We start from the raw sequence: 22,888 nt of genomic DNA on the forward strand, positions 1-22,888 counted from the left end.
ACTCAGTCATAATTTCTAATCAAAGTTTTTATCAAAAGTTAACTCAGTCATAATTTCTAATCATAATTTCTAACTCAGTTTCTAACTAGTCAGCTAACTCCCTTTCACAGTCCCATTTGACGTTAACGGACGTATTTCGTAACCGGTAAACTGATGGCCGGTGAAGTTTCCGATCATATCAACCAGAGATTCTTCGTCGCCGTCCACGTCGGCGCTGGTTACCACTCACCGGTTAACGAAAAGGCTCTCCGATCTGCAATGAAAACTGCCTGTCTCGCCGCCGCATCTGTTCTACGAACGGTCTCTCCTCTGTCTCTATATACATATCTCGATAAACATTTGTAGCTTTGCAAATGTTTAATTTTGTTATTAGTATATCGGCTTTTGAGTTTTCAATGATGCTTATTCCCTCGTTCACGAATAGGAGCTTCCGAGTTTTGGATCTATAGTTACTTTTCAACTTTAAAGTTCATATGGTTTTAAAGTTTCCGAGAATGATTTTTCACTTGATTGAACTTTATGCATAGGCGAATAATATGTGTTAAATTACAACGAATTAGATTCCATTTGTTTCTCAAATGTATTAGGTTTCCATGTCATTGAAAATCAACAGGGAGTCTTAATTTCCATGGAAGGGAGGGAATGTATGTGATTATGAAGCTTGTTAACTTACTATTACTGTTGATAATGTTGGCTACTAAATAGAAAAGAGAATTTGGCTTGACGATTTGAAGCTTAACTTAGAATCGTTGAAACAGCTGCAGATATCTATTTAAAAGATGATTCATTACTTGATTGGTTTTTGTATAGTTTTCATGCTCATTTGCTTTGTTATAGGGCTCTGGAGGATGTGTAGATGCTGTGTCAGCAGCCATTGAGACCTTGGAGGTATGATTAGACTACTTTTACTGTGTATACATATGATCAGCCTTCTCCTTTTCCAACTCTACTTTTTCTCATAGTATGATTAGACTCTCAGAGCATAAAATTCCTTTTGCTTTGTGTTACAACAATCTTAAAAAATTGTGTAAAACTCATTTCTTGAATGATGAAGTGCAGAATGATCCATGCACAAATGCTGGAAGAGGGTCGAATTTGACAGAAGATGGTGATGTTGAATGTGATGCAAGTATCATGGATGGTAGCTCTGGAGCATTTGGTGCTGTTGGAGCAGTGCCAGGTATATCCATATAATATATATTTCATTATCTCTAAAGACTTATATTTCATCTATTTCTTGAGTTTGCTTATATTATTTGAGGCTTTTTATTCTAATATATTATATATTCTACCTTTCTTTGAAGCAAATGATTACCAGGTGTAAGAAATCCCATTAAGATTGCAGCTTTGCTGGTGAAGGAGCAAATCCTGGGTTCATCACTGTTGGGTCGAATTCCTCCCATGTAATCAAACTTATTTTGCATCCAATTTATCACTGGAGCTTTACATTTTACATAAAAACTTATTATAAATATTATTATTATTATTTAATATACTCAGGTTTTTGGCTGGTGATGGTGCTCGTGTTTGGGCAAATTCCAAGGGCATTAATATTTTTGAAACCATTGAAAAGGCCAATGAGGTAATACATTAAAATTTACGAGGATTAATTTATTATCACAGTTTTTCCTAATTTAATACCTAAATATCATCGTGACCACATATTTTCTAGTGGCTTGTAACAAGAAAGGCAAAAGAACAGTGGAAGAAATATAAAGCAATGCTTGATGATGCCAAAGCTGAAATTACTTTGGTGAAATCATCATCTAGTCATCAACAGATTGACAATTCATCGGGTATGACTAATAAACAATTTTTTTTCCAAGAACATTAATTCATTTAAACTCGAGTGAACTAAATAGTGTTTGGCAAACAGTAATCAAAGAGGAAATGGAATGAAGCACTACAATAAAAGAAAAAATCATGAGCATTTTCTAATTATATCTAAAGTTTATCTTAATAAAACTCATTCCATTCCTTTGTTTACCATTCTATCAAATTCAAAATTTAATGAATTTTGTATTTATTCCACAATCAGATAAAGGAGAAGACAACATCATGGATACAGTAGGAGTTATATGTATTGATAAACAAGGAAACATAGCTTCCGGAGCTTCTAGTGGTGGCATTGCACTAAAAGTAATATTTATTTACATCTTCATTACTAACCATATTTTAGCAATTTTTTTTTTTTAATATTTAAAAAAGAAAATTCAAAATTAGGTGAGTGGGCGTGTAGGATTAGCAGCAACATACGGTTGTGGTTGTTGGGCATCTTCAAATGTTGGTTGTTGTGTTAGTGGTGCTGGTGAATGCCTGATGAAACTTTTTGCTGCTCACCAATGCTGCATATCTCCATTACTGTATGATTTACTCATTTACATTTTTATATTTTTAAAAAAATATTAAAATAGTGATTATGTATATTATTTATTGAAGATCACATGCTGGACCAGTAGCCGCATGCTCAAAAGTTTTAGAGTCTGTAATTGAACACAATAGTGATACAAGTGCTGGATTTTTGCTTGTGCAAGCTGAGGCTCCTTTGGTGGTGAGTTAAAATTTTCAAATAATTATTAATAATTTATTTTATTTTTTTGATAATTTTGAATTGATTTTGTTAGGGTCCTGGATTATCACGAGAGCTGAAAGCTGTTGAAATAGCTGCTGGGTTTACTAGTTTGTCTTTTGGAATAGGGTATTTTGGTAATTCCATGGACCACCCAAAGGTATGGAACTCTTTTGATGAAACTTTTAATAAAAATGTTAAATCGGATCATCTTTTTGTGTTCTAAAAAATGAAACTTTTGCAGGTTTCCATTTTGAGGAGTACAAAACAAGAGAACACAAGAGATATATGCCAATTCGCAGCTTTAGTTAACCTCTCCTCTTCTCCCGTTAGATATCATTGATTGGGCCTTAAATATTTTGTGTATAACTCTTGCAAAAAATATTACCCAACCTCTTTTAGATTTAAATTACTCGTGTTTATATAAATTTTGGATGTTTGATTATTTAGAGTGTTTATCCAACTTTTAATTTTATATTCTTACTCAAAATTCAGTTATACTTATACATATTCAATATTTATAAATCTTTAAGTAATGTTTTCAATCCACCAATAGTTGATACATTTATCACCAAATATCATCCACTAACAAGTAGACATGTATCATCATCATAATACATCATACACTAGCAAGTAGCCATGTATCATCATCATAATACATAATACACCCTCCAACATTTATTTAGAACGACAAGATACCATCTCTATCAAAGAAGCATCCAGAAGGACCACCATGGGGAAACAATGCAACCTTAACCGGGGTTTTAGCTCCTTCTTCAGTACTTAATATGCCATTATTATAGTTAATATCTGTCTTAACATATCCTGGACACACACAATTGATGCAAAAACTTGTGTGTTTTTTGGCCAATATCCTCGTGTAACCATTCATGGCTATTTTTGAAATCATATATGCTGACAATGTAGTGGGCCACCCTTTGCTTTCCAACAACCCCTCTTTGAAATCATTCAGATACTGATTAAGCACTTCATCTGTTTTCTCTTCTGTTAACTTCTCAACATCACTCAGTATCCCTTTAGCCCATTCATTCTCCAAATTCTGAAAATTATGTTGTTCAAGTGAACTATGAGTTTTAGCTACCAAAAACTTTTGAGCACTCTTAAGTTACATATGTACCTTTAATATTCCATAGGAAGAGGAGACATTTACAATCCTTGGTGAATCTGATAATTCTAGAAGTGGAATGAAATGTTCAACCATTCTTTTTGCTCCATAGTAGTTTGTTTCCAGACATTCTACAGCCAACTCATGAGACTCTATCACTTTCTGGTTCCATCCATATAGACCCTATATTCAAGAAAAATATCTAACATACAAGTATTCCAACCAAATTTTAAATAATAAATAAATAAATAAAACCCTTTGATATTTATAAATGATAAAATATTTTAGTTAAACGAGTTACCAAATCTTCAGTTGAAGCCCTAATAGCTTCTTCATTTCCCCAAACTCCACAAATCCCAGAATTGTTCACCTTTACATAATATCATATTATAATCCACATGAACAATAATAAGATTTATTGTTTAGAATTTTCATTTGGTAATAGCTAGGGTTTTGAATTATACCAAGATATCAAGTTTTCCGAACTTTTTTTTAACAAATTGAGCCAAGGAAGCAACACTAGCAGGATCTGTAACATCAAGCTGATGAAATATAATAAAATCAGAAAGATGAGTTCCTTCGAATTTGTTAAGAGCATCAATCCCTTTCTTTTCATCTCTAGAAGTCAAAACTACTTTCACCTCATTTGAAGCCAATTGCTTGCAAACTTCAAATCCTATCCCTTTGTTTGAGCCTGTTACCACTGCATATCTACACACACACACACAAACACACTTTACTTTTCTGCTAAAATGATTCTGATTAGGGAAGTATAATATAATTGTACTAAATTATTATGGAACAAGTTTTAAGCTATAAACGAAAAGTGAGGGCCTTAATGAAATTTATGACTCCAAACAAAACAAAGCATTTACTATGTTCGCCCTAAACAAATTTGTAAAAGGTCTTATCTGCTACACCACAACAATTAACAACTTGATAATTACATCAAGCTGAAAAAAAAAAAAAAAAAAAAAAATCAAGTGCAACAAGTTTGAAGCGAAGACAAAAACGGAAAAGTTTGTCCTAATATTTAGTATAAAAAGAATATTAGGTTTGAAGTTAGTAAATGGGGATTCTAGTTATGAACAGATTGTGCTTTCCCTGTGAGTCGAAGAACAAAAAAGTTATTATATATAATGATGAATTAAATTAGATTTATGAAAAATCACTTGGTCGGAGTAATATCAGTACATGTTTTTTTCAGATTCTGCCATTTTTTGGTTGAATTTCTCAGCTGCTTTGATCGATAATGGAGGAGAGATTATGAAGACTTTGTAAGATATTATAATTGCAATACAGCCGACATAATCATAAAAAAGGAGTATGTTGTGAAACACATTTAATAGATTGACATTTCTTTCAACAGTCATAAAATAGCATCAATTTAACATAAAATGATTAAAGGCTACTTTGATGGATATCTTTCCAGGTCCAAAGTTCAAACAGATTTTTCTATCTGAATGGACCGGAAATACTGTTTGATATGCACAAAAAAATAGGTCTTTCCCAGTAAAATATGTGTTTCCAAAAAAGTTCCAAAATTATATTTTTCTGGCTGAATAAGCTTGAAAGATAATTGTGCCTTAAACTCTGCATCTTTTTTTTCTTGGATTATTAATTTCTTTTAAATATTTTTTGTAATTTTTTTATTAAATTATTACTTTTTTATTGGATTATTATATATTAATAAATATTGTTTTTAATATAATATTTATTTATTGATTGATATTATTTTATTCGATTATTAATTTCTTTTAAATAATTCTTTTTTATTTCCTTTTATGGATTAATTCTTTTTTATTGGATTATTATAAATTAATAAATATTATTTATAAATATATATATAATATTTATATATTAATAAATATTACTTTATTGGATTATTAAATTTTTTTAGTTAAATTTTATAATTCATTTTTATTAGATTAATTTTTTTTTTGGACAACACCATCATCCTACTATATTTTAAAAAATTTCATCCATCCAACCACTATCGAACAAACCGGATCAAGAAACACATGTTGAGTTTTAAAAAAAATAACTAAAAAGAATAACAATGTAACATCAACTTGAAAAACAATAAACTAAAAACAACTTAATCAATATTCTATTTGAATTTTTAAATGATTATTGTATAATTTTTATTTTAGATGATAATTTGTATGTTTTTATAATTATTCAGCAATTTCATCCACCACAGTATAAAACAGATAACACAGTCAATCAAATATACAATCAAACAACATAGTTTCTTTCCTAGTTAAAAAACCTTCCCATACAACACTTTCCCAGACAACATTTTTTCGAACAAAAACTTTCAAACAGAACCTAAGTTTTGAGACACATTTTATAGATATAGCAAATGTAAACAATATATCATATGAAAAAAAATAATAAATACCTTCTAAATATTTGATAAAAACTAGTTTATGACTTATTTAAGCTAGTTTTAGTATTGAAACTAGTTTAGTGAAGACTAATTTCGTATTACTTTTCTTCATCAGAATCAGAGTCCTCTTCTTTAACTTATGCACCTTACCACAAGGTTAATCCAGCCCTCATCACCTAATGTGGTATACAAGTCATCCTCTTCATCTGAGGCATATAGTTTACTCAATAAGTCACATTTGATGTTCAGCTCATAACAACAGTTTTGTAGAAACAACACCAAGATCCATCAAGTTCACCACCAAATGATTCTTATATTTAAGCACCAGCATGGTCAACATATCTACAAAAAAAATCCATCTACTATCAAATATAATAGCTGCATAGTCAACATCATTAGCAATAGAACAAATCCCTCCCACTAATGTTGTCTGGCTCGTAGTAATAAACTTTCGTGCACTCTTCTTACATGTAACATTGAAACCAGATCACTAACTCAGAGTAGGTGAGATCAAAAAAATCATTATCATTTATTGGATATGCAAAACCATTAACATAAGAGTAAGGGATTGCAAACAAATACCCTGTTATAGTTGAGCTCCACTATACAATATAGACATTAATGATTTGGATTTGACATTTCTGCTTCGATGCTTGTATGGTGCACAAAAAAAAAAAAAAAAGACTAACCTTTTTATGTGCTTTGATGTTTAGATTTGTGAATCGAAAAGAATAAAGAGTGTAGCAACATAGTTTTTGGTCTGTCTTGTTTGCTTTTAAAACTTCAACTACCTCCATAGCAAGGTAGCAACTGAATTAACTACTACAAGCTACAAGGAATTGTTACTTTATGTTGCAGTGATATTTGAAAAAAGTGGTTTTGTAATTAGCATGATAATAGATAGTAACAATAATAACTAATCAACATATTATTGAACTCCAAATCCACATATTGTGACTGTTTCTTGTATGTATGTAAACTTATATTCTCTTTACTTGATTATCATACACATCTCTTCTTTAGTTGTAAAATTTTGTTGTATTCGTATTTATCACTATTTGGCATGTTCACTAGTGTGGGTTTGTGATTTGTATCTACAGAAAATTCAGGTATTCAATGTCATTACCTTAAATTTTTTATTCTAGGAAAGACAATCTATGGTTTCAAAAGCGATACATAAACTCAAGATGCGTACAAAAATGTCAAATCACATTAGAGATTTTCTTGAGAAATAAGAATTCATAGAGATAAAATAAAGCCATTTTTTATTTTCTTTTTTCTCTATGGCTAATTATTATTTGCTATTGAAGTTTAAAATTCCGATGATGGAATTGATTACTATTGGGAATCTAAACAAGCTTGTTGATGGTTAAGTGAAGCGTGCATTTGAGTTTGTAAAAAACATTAGGACCAAGATTGATTTGACAAATACTACATATGAATTTTATATGGTTGATGCTGACTATGGTAAGTGTATGGAGATGATATACGACTAAAGAATTGTTAAGTAGTAAGTTATATATTTTATTAGTACAAAGATAATTTATTATGTGTTTAGTCCAAAAAGACACATATAGTCCCAAAAAAATTCAAGAATCAAAACTCAATAGGTTTCACCAAAACATGGTAAAAATCCATAAGAAACCTTGATTCAAGAATCAAAACACAAATAAGTTTTAGTTTGGACTAACCACATAATAAATCATCCTTGTACTAATAAAGATATATAACTTACCACTTAACAATTTTTCAGTCTATCTCCATAAAGTTACCATAGTCAGCATCAACCATATAAAATCCACAGTTAATATTTGTCCAATCAATCCCTTCGGTCATAATCACTTTTACAAACTCAAATGCACACTTCACTCCACCATCAACAAGCTTCTTTAAATCCCCAACAATTATCAACTCCATCATCAAAATTTCAAACTTCAATAACAAATAATAATTAGCCATAAAAAAAGAAAAAAGAAAATAACAGAATGGTTTTACTTTACCTCCATGAAATCACTTTTCTCAAGAAAATCTCTAATGTCATTTACCATTTTTGCACGCATCTTGAGTTTACGTATCGCTTCTGCAACCAGCTTGTCTTTCCTAAATTTTGGCATGGCAACAGCCTGTAAAATGCACAATCGGCAATGACATGATGATGGTTAGTTAGGTCTTTGAGTGACTAACAATCATAATATCTGGATTTGGAGTTTGACTCACTAATGTGTTGATTAGTTATTATAGTACCATAAAAGACCTATAGCTCCATTTTTTTAGGCAAACTACACCACCATCGATTAGTTCCAAAAGTAAAGTCTATTGGGGGTGTCTTTTCTTTTGGATGTTAGATCCAAGTGAGGATGAAAGATCAAATGTGAAGTTGTTTGGCGTGAGACCGAGGATGATGATGATGATGTGGTGTCGAGGTCTATGAGGTTTAACGGTGAAATTCTTGGGGATCATAGATATTAATATTTAATATAAATTAGAGAATGAGTGTAAAGAGTAGTTTGAGAAGGGAAAAAGAGGAATTACCGCGACAGAATGTAAGGAAACAATCAGAACCCGAAACAACGTGAAAAAAAATATAGTAAGGATATTGATGAATTAGGCAAGAAATAGCAATATACTTTTGTTTATTTGTTTATTATAGCATGATGTTGTCATGTCTTTCTATTATGGCATTGTACTCTTAATTTTTTTTCTTATTAGAAGTTTAGAGCATTACAATTGGGAAAAATCCACCCAACTATAACATTGTACTTATTTTTTCTTATTTTTACTAGGGCAATTAAACTTCCAAAAATTCTACCCAACTATAACATTGTGATTCGAAAAAATTTCTTATTGGGGCATTGTAATTCAAAAAATCAACCTATTTATAACATTGTACTTTTAGTTTTTTTTTCTTATTATGATATTATACTTTCAAAAATCTACCCAATTATAGCAACGATGACATTGCTATAATTAGGTATATTATCTAAGTACAATGCTCTAATAGAAAGAAGTGAAAGTATGATCATCTAATAAAGAAATCAATGGCAGCACATTGTTATTCCTTGCAATAATGACTAAACCCTAATAAATATTTAGTATTCATAACGGGCTCACCTCTGGAAAATGTCCACAATCAGACCTAGAAAGACAACAAAGCTCCCATAAACCCAAATACAGGTTATTCAGAATGATGTAGTCAGATGATCTATCACATCCGACTGAAGAAAAAAAAAAAAAAAAAAGTGGAAAGAGAAAAAATAGTAATTAGGACATGTCAAGCAAAAAGAATACGTTTTCAACTTACATATTATGCTAACCACTCTCACATGTGTCTTCAAAACTACTTCAATTTCACGTGGACTACAAAAATAAAGCCTTTGGAGATGCATAACGAAGAGGAATTGACTCTTGTACCCTCGAAGCAGATCACAAGAATAACCGTAGTTGAGAGCTCACAACAAGCATTAACCCTGGTTAAGAAACAAAATAAAGAGGTCATAACAGTGTGTAGAAGATGATAGAAGGAAGAAAACCGCTTTCCAGTATGGCAAAATTACTAAAATCTTGAAATATTACGATAAAAAAATTAATAAAAACATGCCTCAAGAAGAAAAAGGAGGTGTTAGTATATCCCAATTTAGAAACCAACTATTTGCTGAACTAATTAGTAGCTATGTATGACAATAAACAAACCATCTGTTTCACCAAGAACAAGCAATATTCAACTATTGAACTGAAATTAATTCATCAATTTCTCCAGTTTATTGCAAGTTGTCATCACCATTATCAAATCCAACTAACAGAGAGAAAGGAAACAACCTGTGAGACTTTCAGAATTACTGAAAAAGAGATAATGTGGTCTTAAAGTATCCACCAATTGTTTGAAAGTGACGAAATCACCCTTGGACTCGAGAAAAGCATTCTATCTCTTGAAGTTGTCAAAAGGGTAGTAAATATAAATATATCAAGGAGATCTTTTCTGGCTTGACTAAAGTCAAAGCAACCAATCTACCCTCAAAATGTTGACTTGTAGATGCACATTGCAAGCCTTGAGTTGAATATATGTTACTGCTGCAGACACTATTCAATGAATTGAAATCTCTAAAATCTTGAAAGATAGATTTAAAACTGCTTCATGTAGACTGATATATCTGATGAAATAGGTTTGAAATTCAATCACTTCAGAAAATATAACCTGCAAAAAACATAACAACATATGATTGAAACTTTGATAAAACTCTATTTTAAAAATGAAAAAAAAAATGTTGAATGTTTGCCTGTTAAATATAAGTAGGAATCAAGAGAACAAGGCGCATACCTCTTCAACATATTCATCTGTAAAGGGGCAAGATTAAATGTCTGGAAATCATGGCTTTGCTAATTGTGATTCAACAAGTAATTGTCCATCATAGATAGACAATCCAAACCATACCCAACAAAAAGTAGCCAGATTCAAGTCACGTACACAGAAACATTCCTAGAAAACGAAATAGTTTTTGCATTATAATCCAAAGAAACCCAAAAAAAAATTCTACTCGGTTTGTTATTCCTTACCAATTGGAACCCCAAAAAACGCAAAACTTACACAATTAATGGACGTCTGAGTTGTTCTTCGTCGGCCGTTCCACTCTTTCATGTCGATTCCTTTGATTTTGAAGATTATTTCGATTATAGTCGTTCACTCCATCCCTTCGCCGTTCCTGTACCGAAGAAAAAAAAAGAGCAGCGACTAGGGTTAGAGGTTTTACCCTTTCCTACGGAATCGTATATTCTAGAAGTTTTTTGTTTTTTAGGTTATTATCAGTTCTAGGAACGATTAGTTAGTCCCAAATTTCGATCCCTACCGGAACCGTATGGAACCGTACTGAATTTAAAAATACGGGATGGTACTTAGTACTCCAAAATACATGAAATTCGGGAATCGGTACCGGTACGAGTATCCGTACCATTTCCGGTACCGGTACCAGTGATGTTAATTTGGTTCGGTACACGGGATTAGCTTTTGATCAAATTCGGTATTCAGGAAATCGGAAACGGGACGGGTCCGTACCGATTCCGTCCCACGTTCATCCCTAAGTCCAACAATGTTTAGTATATTGGTTTAAAATGTCTCTTATGATTTTTTTTTTTTTTTTTTTTTTTTTTTGCATTTTAGGTGTATGTATTTGTGTTTTACCTGCTAACAAAGGGATAGACTGTATTTTAAGTCGGTTTTACCGGTTGCTTTTCATTTTTCTTTTTAAAACCTCGGGGCCCATGTTTTTCTTTGTTCAACTTTTGTTGACCACTGAACACAAAAGTTGAATAACCATGGTGATGACGAACGCCTCTTCCCTCCCGACGATTCCTTGACAACATCTTCTTACTATCTTTGTCCTCCCCCAAAATCAACGAATCAAACACAAAATTCGACTCAAACAAAACTAGATTTGCAAAATTGGAATCGAATACGGGTTATGTGAGAGTTCCACGGGGAAGGGAACCAAGAGTTGAGACTAGACGACAGTTTTTGGAGAGTTTGTCGGGACAGTAAGCACTTAATGTCACAATACCAGTCACCGGAAAGTAACTGGAGGAGGAATACGATGAAGAAGCAATCTCACGACCAACAAAGTTTTTGGAAGATGTCGTGCCTGAATCTGTCAAAAAACGTGAGCTTGGATGGTGTTGATGCCTCCGTCGTCCTCTCTGAAGCCACCTCTACCGTCGTCGACCTGATCGGCAAACCCAAAGTGATACATACCTCTCTCTCTCTCTCTCTATTTCTTTCTCTCTCTCTCTCTCTTTCTCTCTCTCTCTTTGTATGTGTTATGGATGTGTGTGTTTTATGTACTTACTTCGAATCTGAATGTTACTTGATGACTTGATGTTATTATAGCTTCAAAAATTATCCAAGGAAAAGAAACCACCTTTCTAATCAATCCATGACTTGGTTTTACAAGTGGTTAATGTTTCAGTGTTCATGAGTGATTTTCAATTTCCTTGGGGTAGAAATGAATTAGACAGTGGTTATGAACTTATGACAATATCACTTGAAAACCAATTGTAGTGATTCTAGAGTCAAAGTTAAGCAAGGGATCTGTGACAATGACTTTTGGAGGATGCGAGCAGCCAGCAACGTATGATGAGTTGGTGTCCATCGCAGAGTTGAATTGTAGCACCTGGTTTCCGGTATGTGAATTTTATTTGAGTATTTCCCTATTTTAGCCTTGGACTCGGCGAGTCATAAGGTCCGACTCGCAGAGTAGGGACGAGACTCAGGACACGTTTAAGTTGGCGACTCGGCGAGTCACCGCTGCTGGATGAAACCCTAAATTTCAAGGGTTTGCACCCTATTTAAACCCTCATTCCGCCCCAAACTCGTCCCCATTCACCCCAGAACTCCCAACATCGTTTATTCCCTTATTTCCTTGAGAGATTGAAGTGTTTTGGAGTGTTCTTGAAGATTTTGAAGAGAAAGAAGAGTAGATCAAGAAGAGGAGAAGGAGACCAGGCATCTTTGTGTCATCTCAATGTTTTCCTTGAGGTATAGCTCGTTTCCCCTCTGTTTTCAAGCTTGTAATCTCTTTTAGCTTCATATGAGTCCTTCTTGGGCTCTTCCCCAAGCTTGTTTGTGCTTTGTGGGTTGTAATAAGTTGTTAGCCTTTAGATCTAGGCATGATTTAGTCCCTGGAGCTTGGATCTAATGCCTTTATGGGGTCATATTGCATGAAAGCCCTAGATCTACCTCTTTTGGTGCACTTTGAGCCTTAAAATCCATATTGGTGAATATCTACACGTAAAGTTGGAAACTTTACGTGTGATTTGTGTCCTAGAAGCCCAGATCTGTGAATGGCATGGACTGGAATCGAGCAAATCGGTGTATTTGATGGATGCATGGCTGCGACTCGGCGAGTCGTATATGTGACTCGACGAGTATGGTCGCGAGTCACTGAATTGGTCCCTTCATGATGTGTCGAGTTGAGCCGTGAGTCACAGGGGGTGACTCGGTGAGTTGGGAGCTGAACTCACCCATGTTAGGACTCGGCGAGTCAATGCCTTGACTCGGCGAGTCCAAGGCAATCTTCATAGATCAAGAACAGACTCGGCGAGTTGTTCATACAACTCGGCGAGTCTTAGCATATGTGTTCTTCGGATGAAGATGAACTCGACGAGTTGTTCATACAACTCGGCGAGTAGGATGAAGGAGTTGAATGTCAGTTTAGAAGATGAACTCGTCGAGTCATAGCCCAACTCGACGAGTAGAATCAGGTACCCAGGACAATAGTCTGGACAGGGACTCGGCGAGTCGGGTCAACTAAAAGTTGACTTCGAATTGACTTAGGGCTAGACCAGGGGTAAAATGGTCTTTTTACCCAAAGGACAGTTAGCAGTGTATGATTAAGTATATTGTGGGAATTACAGCCGGGGAGTTTCCGGAGCAGCAGTAGCAGTAGTAGGTGATCAATTCCCACACAGACCAGCAGCTATTTCGAGGTGAGTTTCCTTCCAGTAGTAATGGGTCTAAGGCACCAAGGCCGACCCGTATAGACGAGACGTTAGTATTAGAGTGTGGGCCGAGCCCGTATCTCTTAGTTGAGTTGATTATGACATATGACAGTATGATAGAATTGTTTACACTTGTTGTCTGTGCGATACTTGTATGATATGAGTTGGCGGTTGAGTGTAGGTAAGGCCCGTATCTCTCCGAGAATGGAATGTGGGCTAGGCCCGTATCTCCCAGATAGCGAAGTGTGGGCGGGGCCCGTATCTTCATGAGTGTGGGCGGGGACTGTATCTCTCAGAAAGCGAAGTGTGGGCGGGGCCCATATCTTCACGAGTGTGGGCGTGGCCCGTATCTCCTAATTGCATGTTGTTTGTTAAATGCTTGCATGGTATGGGGTATTATGGGGGAGCTCACTAAGCTTTGTGCTTACGGTTTCAGTTTTGGTTTCAGGTACCTCCTCAGCTAGGGGAAAGGAGCCGGCGCGGTAGTAGCATGTCACACACACACTCTTCGGTTTCCGCATTTACGAGCTTTTCTGGGATTGATACTCTGATATTCTGATTAGTTGTATGTTTTGGTTTTCAGACATGGTTCAATTTATATTATGGATGATCGAATGATGTTTTAGTTATTAATATTTTCTAAAGTAACGTTTTTAAACAAAAAAAATTTTGATGTGAAAATTGGGTCGTTACAAGTTGGTATCAGAGCCCTGGTTTGAGGGATTCAGACACGCCTTCGGGAGTGTCTGAACTCAAATCGAGGGATGGAAAGATTTTCTAAAAGAAAATGTTCTCTGAAACTTAGAAAAGGGTCATGAGAAAGAGCGAAGTGTGTGACGTGCGCGACCGGCCGAGCTCAAGTAAGTATTCCCCATAGTACCCATACAAGATTATGTTATGTTTATCAGCTTTCGTAGAACCGCATGCTAGAATAGGACTAAGGATCTAGGAGTGATGCCTTATGTGCCTACTATTTGTGTTTCAGTTGTATGAGAAATTGCATGCTAGTTACGGAGTAGACAGTAAGTAGGATAGCCTGAATAGGTTATGCCTGGTAGTATGAGCTTAGCACTATATGCTAGCTCAGTTCCTGAAAGTGGATAGAGTTAGTTGAGACTGTTACCCTTGTCTGGATGCTGCTTGCTTCGTGCTTCGTGGGACTCTGAATAATGGGAGTTAGCCATTAGTCGAATGCGTCACATCACATGTAACCAGGATTGGATAATCTTAGAGTGCCGAATTTGATCATACTGCGTAGCTCTTGTTTGAGTCCAACCGTTGTAGGGACGAGTCCGGTACTCGAAGGATTATCTGAGCCTCGTCACGTGTGATGGCATTCGAGTAATGGCCAATTGGCATTATAATGAGGCCTGCAGCAGCTGAGGACTGGTTAGAGTAGAATTAGAGATCTCCCTAGGGCAAGCCTAGGATGAGTATAGCTTTGATCAACAGTAGTGAAGGGGATCTGGTGGAGTCGAGGAATTCCTTGGAGAAGGTACGGATAGATGTGGAAGGTAGTATGGGCCCGTACTACTGAAAGCAGAGGATCCGTACCTGAACCAAGGAAGGCCAAGATGAGACCAGGGAACCTGTAAGTAGTTGAGATCCCTCAGAAAGTAGCAGTATCACTAATGATTATTATGATGTTTTGCAGAATGGTGGTACTTCGACCGAGATCGACAGATGGCCGTTCGGGAGAGGGGTCAGGTTCGGGATCAGGCTCCGAGCCGATTGATGAGAGGCTACGTGAGTTCATCACGTCGGAGATCACCAGGGGCATCCTTGAGTCGACCCTCATTCTCTTTGGGTCGATCAAGGAAGGGATCATGGAGTTGATGGAGGATCACCTACGAGCATTCAGGAGCGATTTAGTCTCTAGCCAGTCAGGATCTCGCACACTGTCCTTCAAGGACTCCAGGGGCAGTGGTGCACCGGATTTCCATGGGGTGAAGGACCCCATTGTCGCCAGGCGATGGATTGCAGATATCGAGTCCGCCCAGTTGACTACCTTCTGCCCCGAGGGGTCGAAGGTGAAGTAATAAGGAATTAATAAAAGTTGACACCACATTAATATACACTAGGTAATTAGACTATTACATTACATGCATCAATGCAACTTAAGTATCCATCAAGTATTAACCATTTATTCCTCTCTCTCCCTCTCTTCTTTAAAGATCGGCCCAAGGCCATCCTCTCACCCCAAAAATCATTTCAACTTTCATTCTCACCTCTCATTTTCTCTCAAACCCTCAATTTTTCCTCCCATCTTCCTTCTCTAAATTCGTGGGTGTGTGTGTGTATATGTTCTTCAAGAAGCCTTCTTCAAGATCCATAACTTGGTAAGTTCTTGTCTAACTCAAGAGTTTTTACTTCATGTTTATGCTTAGAACTTTCCATTCACACAATTTGTTGTGTGTTAAACTTCTTAGAACACCCATATTTTCGAGATCTCTTCAAGGCACAAGATAGGTTCAAAGTTTCATCTTCTTCTTCATATACATCTCAAAAACCTCAAGGTGAGTTCATACCCCCTTGTGTTCGGTTTTATAATGTTTTTGGGGGAGAATACAAGTGCTTTTGTGTTAGATCTATGTATATATGCATGTTTATGAGTTTAACTTTTAGATCTTTACTTGAAAATGAAGTTTATCACTTGGATCTTCATAAAAACCTTAAGAAAAGTATTTGTCATCACATATAATACATGTAAAATTGTAGATCTGGGATTTATCCATTTAAAATAGCAAAAACAAGTGTTGTGAACAAACTTAGATAACTTAAACTCAAAAATCAGCCCTTGACAGAAAAGTTTTAGTCCAATCTCGAACTGTTTTGACCTCCTTAAATATAATATTTTTCAAAATTGTTTTACATGTAAATATTTTAGGTTATTACCTTTAAAATAACTACTCTCACGTTTTCATACGAATTTTCTACTATTTTTGGCGAATTTTACAAAACTGCCTATCAGATTTGAAATAATTTCGGACCAACCTGTGAATGTGAGCAATTTCACATTTGTTAGAGGCCAGTAAAAATTATGAGAAACATTGTGAACAAAGGTAGACAAAATTTCCAAACTTCCAGAATTTACGGATCCAAATTTCGACTTACGGTGATTTTTCTGCAAATTTTTCAACAATTAGGTCAAAAAAGCCAAAAACCAAAAAAATGTGTATTTCAAAGAAATCAAACCAAAAATGATATTTTTGACAAAAGTGAGTTTAAAATGTTATTTTTACCACAAACTAGTCAAAAACACAAGTTTTGAACAAAATGGGGACTAAAGTGTTATTTTTACTATAATTGGGCCTTAATTGAAAATTTTGTGGCTTATTGGGCCAAGAACGTCATTTTTACAGAAAGTGAGATTTTTTTATCAATTTTGTAAATAATCGAGCTAAAATAAACAAAACTATAATAAACGGGTTAAAAACGATATTCTTCTCCTTATTGGGCCCGGATATAATATACATGTTTAGTGGGCTTTAGTGTCCTTTTACATGTATATTGGGCTCAGGATAGACATTCATATTCCTTTTGAGCCTGGAAATAATAGAGACGTATAGTGGGCCTTAGTGGTCCACTTACATGTTTATTGGGCCTGGGAATGAGTTTTATATGTGTTCTTCTCTTCTTTTCCGTGTAAATTTTCGATTAAGGATCTAGTGAGACTTGTCGGTTGGCACCTTTAAGTGTACAATCGTAGCTTGTAGTTATAACCAAAGTTTCCAAGCGGGAGTTTGTGTATAGATCTATACGGGGGTGACGCCCCACACGTGAGTTGTTCGCTACAGTTAGATTAGGCCAGTCTAGGGTGACAAAAACCTCATCCTATTTCGTCGGCGTCCCAAAGACGCAAAGACAAGTGAAATTGTCATTATTTAGTATAGTTATAACGACTCACTTAGAGGAATTAACGTTATAAGATTTACAGGAAACCATTCTATTTTCTTTTTGGGATAAAACGGGAAACTTTCTTTTTGATCAAACGACAATCTATACGCACCGGTACTGAACCACTGAGGTTGAGATTTCAGCATTATCTATTGCAGACAACATCGGGTTGTCTGGAAATCATTCTCTTTCTATTTTCGCAAACATTAACACACATGCATTAATATAAGATCGGACACAAATATTTCAAACCATTTCTTATTAGAAAATATCGGATTTTTGAATGCACTATGAAAACGATTCTAAATAAGTACAAAAACCATTTTTACTTAAAACTGCTTATGAACTCACCAACTTTTTAGTTGATGCTTTTCAAAACAACTTGTATTCTCAGGAATTCCAGTAGCAGGTAATAAGCTCGACTATGAGGTCAAGTGGTACAACTTCAAGAAATTTTACTTTCTTACTTTTATGTAACTGATGAACAAATTCAATATGTAAACTATGTAAGCGTGTATCTTCAATGTATGATGTTTGGTTGATATGTTTCATTCATCTTCAATTGTTATGATACTATACACGAAGTCGTCTGCCCACGGACGTTTCCGTCATCTAGGTTCGGGGTGTGACATGACCCCTTCATATTTTTGATAATAACCTTTTAAAACGGTAAAACAGAAGTACATACCCCTAAAATGCAAAAAAAAATAAAAATAAAAAAATGAAGGACCTTTTAAACCAATATACTAAACATAGTTGGACTATAGTGACAATAACCCCTTTTTTTTAAGACAAAAAGATTATGAGATCACTCGACCTTACACCATTAAATTTAAGGAATATGCTATTACTATCCCTTTTTTATTATCATACCCTCTCAATCATTAATTTTTAGGTAAAAATAATTAGAATATGATAGGAGTTAACATGTAAAAGTGTTTCTCTTTTTTCTTTTCTCACTTTTAAGTAAAAGCAATAATTATTGTTTAGACAAATAGTTTTATTATTATTTTTTTAAATATATATATATATATATATATATATATATATATCTTTACTATCTTATAAAAGAAATCTTACTATTTCTATAAATAGATTGAATATAATAATATTATTTTTTTAAGACGTCCAAACCATTAAGCTGATAGTACAAGTCACTACCAATAAAATATTAATAATTATTTGAATTAACCCAATTAGATTAAATCGTACAAACATAATACAACGTATACAAGTAGCTAATACGATACATAAAAGATCTTTGACCCGGTTCCTTTATCTTTCCCTCTTATCTCCATCTCCCAGTTGATTGACTCACTTAATTCCTTATAAATCTGCAATAATCTTTCAACAAACGTGCTGAACTTTTCCTATATCTAAGCTAAATATAAACAACATAAATATATTGAAGGCAGTAAGGCACATAAGATTAAATTCCTTTGTTCCTTGGATTCCTCCATCTTCTGAGTGCCTTCGTTCTCTCCCACTTCTTCATGTCTTTTGAAATACAGAAACCCTAATGTCGTTAGACTCTCTCTCTCTCTCTCTCTCTCTCTCTCTCTCTCTCTCTCTCCCTCTCTCTCTCGTTGTTGCCACCAAACTCAACCACCTCAAGTGTTCATTTTTCTCAATGCTACAACGACTCCAACCCATCTGGCAACGATTTCCGTAAGCAACTCAAGTTTACCCTTCCTACCCACAGGTTTCTTGATTTTTGTTGTCCTATTTTGGGTTTTTTCATCATAATATGCTGCAATGACCCTCAACTCTTTGTCGATGTTCGATTCCTTTGGTGATGGAACCCATCTCTATAAAGTACTCACCATAGCTCTTTTTTTTAATCCTCTTTCTAACTCACTGTGTATATCGATAGTCGACCCTCCTGCCTCACTTCTTTGAGTCTGAAGGTACAAGTTTTGGAAATCAAAGATATGTTTGTTTTTTTTACATGTTTTTCTGAAGATTCAAGCTACAACTGTGGAAAATCAACGATAATTAGTTTGTTTTTTCCAGTATTTTTCTAGATTCAAGCTAGAAATTTGGGAAATCATCTCAGTTTTTTTAATATATTTCAGACTTCTTTGCTTGCAGATCCAAAAGCAAGAGAGATTGACACACTAAAAAAGGAACTACAAAGCTCCATGAAGCAACGCTGGATAAACTTGAGTTGGTGAAAACATAATCTGAAAGTTTATCATCACAGAAGGTAATAAAATGTGAGAAAAATAAGAAATTAAACGTGATTATAGGTTAAAATGAAACAACTCAAAAGTGGTTGAGTTGATGTTGTAAGCCTAAAAGGTTTCGTATAGAGTTGATCTGTTTTGGGCAAGGAACCGGTAACCACTGTGTGTTTGTTTGTGTATTGAGGCCTGAGTCTTGGCGGTCTCTTCGTATCACTCTATATTTAGGCAAAAGGAATCGAATCTTGGCAATTATCACTCCTCTGTCGATCTCAAAACAGTTTAGTATGTGGTAGCCTTTGGCATATCTGCAACTTAGTTTTTTTTTTACCTGTCAACATCAATGTTGTTGGAATTGAATTTTTTTTATTTGGTATCAAATACTCTGAAAGTTGCTTTAAATTTGGAAAAGAATGTTGGAAATATACAATTTCTTTATGTATTTTGATTTTCGTTTTCTAAAGGACAAGATGCTAATACTTTGTTATTTTGTTACAGAAAAATGAAAATGAAGGTGGAAAAGATGCCATGAGGTAACTACTTTCTACTACAAATCTCAGATTTCCATGCCTAAACTCCCAAGTTGTTCTAATCATTTACTTTGAATTTTGATGCCCTTTATATTGACCATATTCATCATGCGTGTACTTAGGTTTTCTGAATTTAGGTGTATTCGTATGATTTTTAGTGAAAAATGATGTTGTGTTTTTGTTGCAGCAGCAGATGATGAACATAAATAAGAAGGTGGTGGGTTTGTGAGTAAAGGTTTGGATTTGTCTACTTCACTACACCAAATAAGTAAAGCTAACATCTTTTTTTGCTCTGATGCTTAGAGTCTCTGGTTCATCTATTGATTTTATCCTTTAGTTATCGATTTGTCTTCTCATAAAATTTTTCATCTTGTACATGATGAACTATGAAGTCATTGTTGGCTAAATCTTCTTGACCACCTTCACCCCCATCTTACTTCATATCGCCACCGTTCACAACCACCATCTCTCTTTAACAGCCAACGAAATCTATGTTTCTTCAGGTTTTCAATTTCTCTCAAATGTTTTCAATATCTCCTTTTTCTCATGAAATTTATGGTAACTCAATTTAGGTTCTCTATTTAGATTGTTTCATATAAAAGTTTCTTTTAATATACTGTTTTGTGGCTTGCATGCTTTATTGTTGGTGGCTCATGTGTTTCTTCGGTATGTTTGGAGAAGTAATAATGAGAAATCTTCGATGACTAGGTCTGAGACAGAAGGAAGAGGAAGGACCACATGAAACTATTGGGCTGAATAACAATGAAAATGAGTAAATCTCTATGAACTTTCATCTCCATTAGTCTTTTCTCCTTTTTGTTCATCACTTTACTTTTTCACTGGCTATTTTTTCTTTGGTTTTAGGTTTATGAAGAAGAAGCAAATCTAAAGAATAAGCAATCCTAGAGAAGAAGCAGACATGTACTCTGAAACTCTGTCTTTTCCTAGGGTTTACCCCAAAATGATCAAATCACAGTTTTTATGTTTGTATAGGAAAAAGGAACGGGTTAGATGATGCTTTTACCCAGTTTAAGTTATTTAAGCTGGGATTTAGTTTACAAACTGATAACTAAATAAACATGATTTTTTTAATTTCCATGTTAATTTGGTTTTAAGAGGTTTCTGCAAATTCTTCATCATTATGTGCATATTGAAAACCACCCATGCTCTTCCTTTGTACGTTTATGTGCTTTGTAAGTTTGTGTGTGTATGTATATGTGTTTTATGTATAATGTAAGGTTTGCATTCTATGTCAAATGGTTTTGGCTTGAATATTAATATCTAAAAGGCATACTTAATATATGTTTTTTGTGTTGAAAGTTCAATTGTAGACATGAGGAATACGACAAGTCAATACTTAATAATAAATAAAGACTTTAAAACATTTTTTTTTAATTTTACTGTCGATAAGTTACTTTGGATCAGTCATTTAATATTTTTATATTACATGTATGGAAAGGTACTCATGTTTCTTTTCTATGTTGATATGTGACAGTGTATGACATTGTAGAAAGAGGGAGTTGCTCTGAAGTTAGTAGTAGCATTAGTATCCTTTTTATCTTTTATGCTTGGGAAGAAAAGCTTCAGGAAGAAGTTCACAGTAGATTAATTTGCTTAATGTAACAATCGTAGGGTATTTAACCATTTATTATCTTGGTATTGAATTTTTTTTTTAGTGTATCAAATGAAAGAAACAAAGAATAAAGCATTTGCTTAATTCAAAGAAATGAGAATGCATATTTAAATTTTTATTAATACTTTTGTTGGATTTCAAAGAATAAAACATTTGTTTAATTTAAAGAAATGATAGTAGGCCAATCTATAATAGCCTGTGAATTTTTGGTGAAATGATAGTAGGCCAATATCTATGTGTGTAATGAAACATAATTTTTTGGTGAAATGATAGTAGGCCAATATCTATGTGTGTAATGAAACATAAGTAGGCTGCAATGTATTGTGTATTTTCCTTTTGTCCAACTAATGTGTCTAATATTTGTATTTTCTTGCAGCTTGAGTACAGAGTGGTTAAAGAATACCGAATGAAAACCTCAAGTTCATCACTTTCTTCATTTTTAAATGACCCAAAAATTAAACAAGTTTCCCTAGAGAATCAGTTACTTGAATGAGTTTTTTGTCGGAAATGATTTGTCTGTAGGTATTTGTTTTCCATAAAATAACAACATACTTTATGAGTTGTTGAGATTTTTTTTGCTACTATAAATTATGTTTCAACTAAGATTAATGTTGAAGTATGCATAAAAAATAAGTTCAACTATTCATTTTGTAGTTTTGAAACCCATTGGTTAATACAAGTTGCATCAAACGGGTGCTTATCATGTAGATAAAATGAAAAGATTTTATATTATTTTAAATAAATAAACAATAAAGGGAATGAACAAGGTACACAATTAATTTTGTAGTGCTCTTTTTATATTAATTTATACATTTTAAATAATATTTTTTATGCAAAAGTAGTAAACGTTTTGTAAAGTTTAATATAATAAGATAACTTATATCTATAATTTCTTTTATATCAACTTTTTGTCTTGTAATCTGAATTCAAAAAAATTATCTCTAACTTCCAAAAGTTATTATTCCAGTTAAGATTTTAAATGATGACTTTGATTTTGTTGTTCAAAAAATATTTTTAAATTAACTTTATATTTTTGTTTTTAATTTATGGTAAAATAGATGAATAAAATAACA

General features: G+C 34.0%; 3 protein-coding genes across 15 annotated transcripts; 1 reads left to right on the forward strand and 2 right to left on the reverse strand.

The window, feature by feature from the left end:
• The first annotated feature begins 57 nt into the window (after positions 1-57).
• Positions 58-3,084, forward strand: LOC145041726 (N-terminal nucleophile aminohydrolases (Ntn hydrolases) superfamily protein). The gene is made up of 11 exons (XM_078989884.1): positions 58-300; positions 838-888; positions 1,060-1,180; positions 1,319-1,403; positions 1,501-1,582; positions 1,673-1,796; positions 2,039-2,139; positions 2,224-2,363; positions 2,440-2,551; positions 2,625-2,729; positions 2,814-3,084. Exons 1-11 carry the CDS (start codon positions 154-156, stop codon positions 2,910-2,912), a joined length of 1,167 nt encoding a protein of 388 aa, XP_078846010.1. The 5' UTR covers positions 58-153; the 3' UTR covers positions 2,913-3,084.
• Positions 3,085-3,193: 109 nt separating this feature from the next.
• LOC145038462 ((+)-neomenthol dehydrogenase-like) lies at positions 3,194-5,041 on the reverse strand. 2 transcript variants are annotated; one of them, XM_078986820.1, is made up of 6 exons: positions 4,890-5,037; positions 4,337-4,406; positions 4,160-4,237; positions 3,997-4,065; positions 3,708-3,878; positions 3,194-3,629 (listed from the first exon to the last, which is right to left on the reverse strand). In XM_078986820.1, exons 1-6 carry the CDS (start codon positions 4,910-4,912, stop codon positions 3,252-3,254), a joined length of 789 nt encoding a protein of 262 aa, XP_078842946.1. In that variant the 5' UTR covers positions 4,913-5,037; the 3' UTR covers positions 3,194-3,251. The 2 variants fall into 2 exon arrangements, with proteins under 2 accessions (XP_078842946.1, XP_078842945.1); XM_078986819.1 differs by having other exon boundaries at positions 4,160-4,406; positions 4,890-5,041.
• Positions 5,042-6,022: 981 nt separating this feature from the next.
• Positions 6,023-10,868, reverse strand: LOC145041728 (uncharacterized). 12 transcript variants are annotated; one of them, XM_078989886.1, is made up of 6 exons: positions 10,670-10,866; positions 10,403-10,561; positions 9,904-10,279; positions 9,389-9,554; positions 9,199-9,302; positions 6,023-8,210 (listed from the first exon to the last, which is right to left on the reverse strand). In XM_078989886.1, the coding sequence occupies exons 4-6, from the start codon at positions 9,471-9,473 to the stop codon at positions 8,079-8,081; spliced, it is 321 nt and encodes a 106-aa protein (XP_078846012.1). In that variant the 5' UTR covers positions 9,474-9,554; positions 9,904-10,279; positions 10,403-10,561; positions 10,670-10,866; the 3' UTR covers positions 6,023-8,078. The 12 variants fall into 12 exon arrangements, 3 of the variants coding, with proteins under 3 accessions (XP_078846012.1, XP_078846013.1, XP_078846011.1); XR_013680373.1 differs by having other exon boundaries at positions 6,023-6,429; positions 9,411-10,279; XR_013680370.1 differs by having other exon boundaries at positions 9,411-10,279.
• Between the last annotated feature and the right edge of the window lie 12,020 nt (positions 10,869-22,888).

Source organism: Lactuca saligna, chromosome 4 (genome assembly GCF_052625555.1).
Source record: "Lactuca saligna cultivar CGN05327 chromosome 4, ASM5262555v1, whole genome shotgun sequence".
In the NCBI taxonomy this organism is placed as follows: Eukaryota; Viridiplantae; Streptophyta; class Magnoliopsida; order Asterales; family Asteraceae; genus Lactuca; species Lactuca saligna.

Bases quoted from the DNA above. Each gene is read 5' to 3' on its own strand.
- LOC145038462 (XM_078986819.1), bottom strand. From the start codon at position 4,912: ATGGCAGAATCTGAAAAAAACAT. The intron at 3,879-3,996 runs GTAACTCGTTTA...TCTTGAATATAG, and splicing joins GGGCTTCAACTGAAGATTTG to GGTCTATATGGATGGAACCA. The intron at 3,630-3,707 runs GTACATATGTAA...CATAATTTTCAG, and splicing joins CTTCCTATGGAATATTAAAG to AATTTGGAGAATGAATGGGC.
- LOC145041728 (XM_078989887.1), bottom strand. From the start codon at position 9,473: ATGCATCTCCAAAGGCTTTATTTTTGTAGTCCACGTGAAATTGAAGTA. The intron at 9,303-9,388 runs GTAAGTTGAAAA...TTTTTTCTTCAG, and splicing joins GAGAGTGGTTAGCATAATAT to TCGGATGTGATAGATCATCT. The intron at 8,211-9,198 runs GTGAGCCCGTTA...TGCATTTTACAG, and splicing joins ATTGTGGACATTTTCCAGAG to GCTGTTGCCATGCCAAAATT.
- LOC145041726 (XM_078989884.1), top strand. From the start codon at position 154: ATGGCCGGTGAAGTTTCCGATCATATCAACCAGAGATTCTTCGTCGCC. The intron at 889-1,059 runs GTATGATTAGAC...GATGAAGTGCAG, and splicing joins CAGCCATTGAGACCTTGGAG to AATGATCCATGCACAAATGC. The intron at 1,583-1,672 runs GTAATACATTAA...CATATTTTCTAG, and splicing joins CCATTGAAAAGGCCAATGAG to TGGCTTGTAACAAGAAAGGC.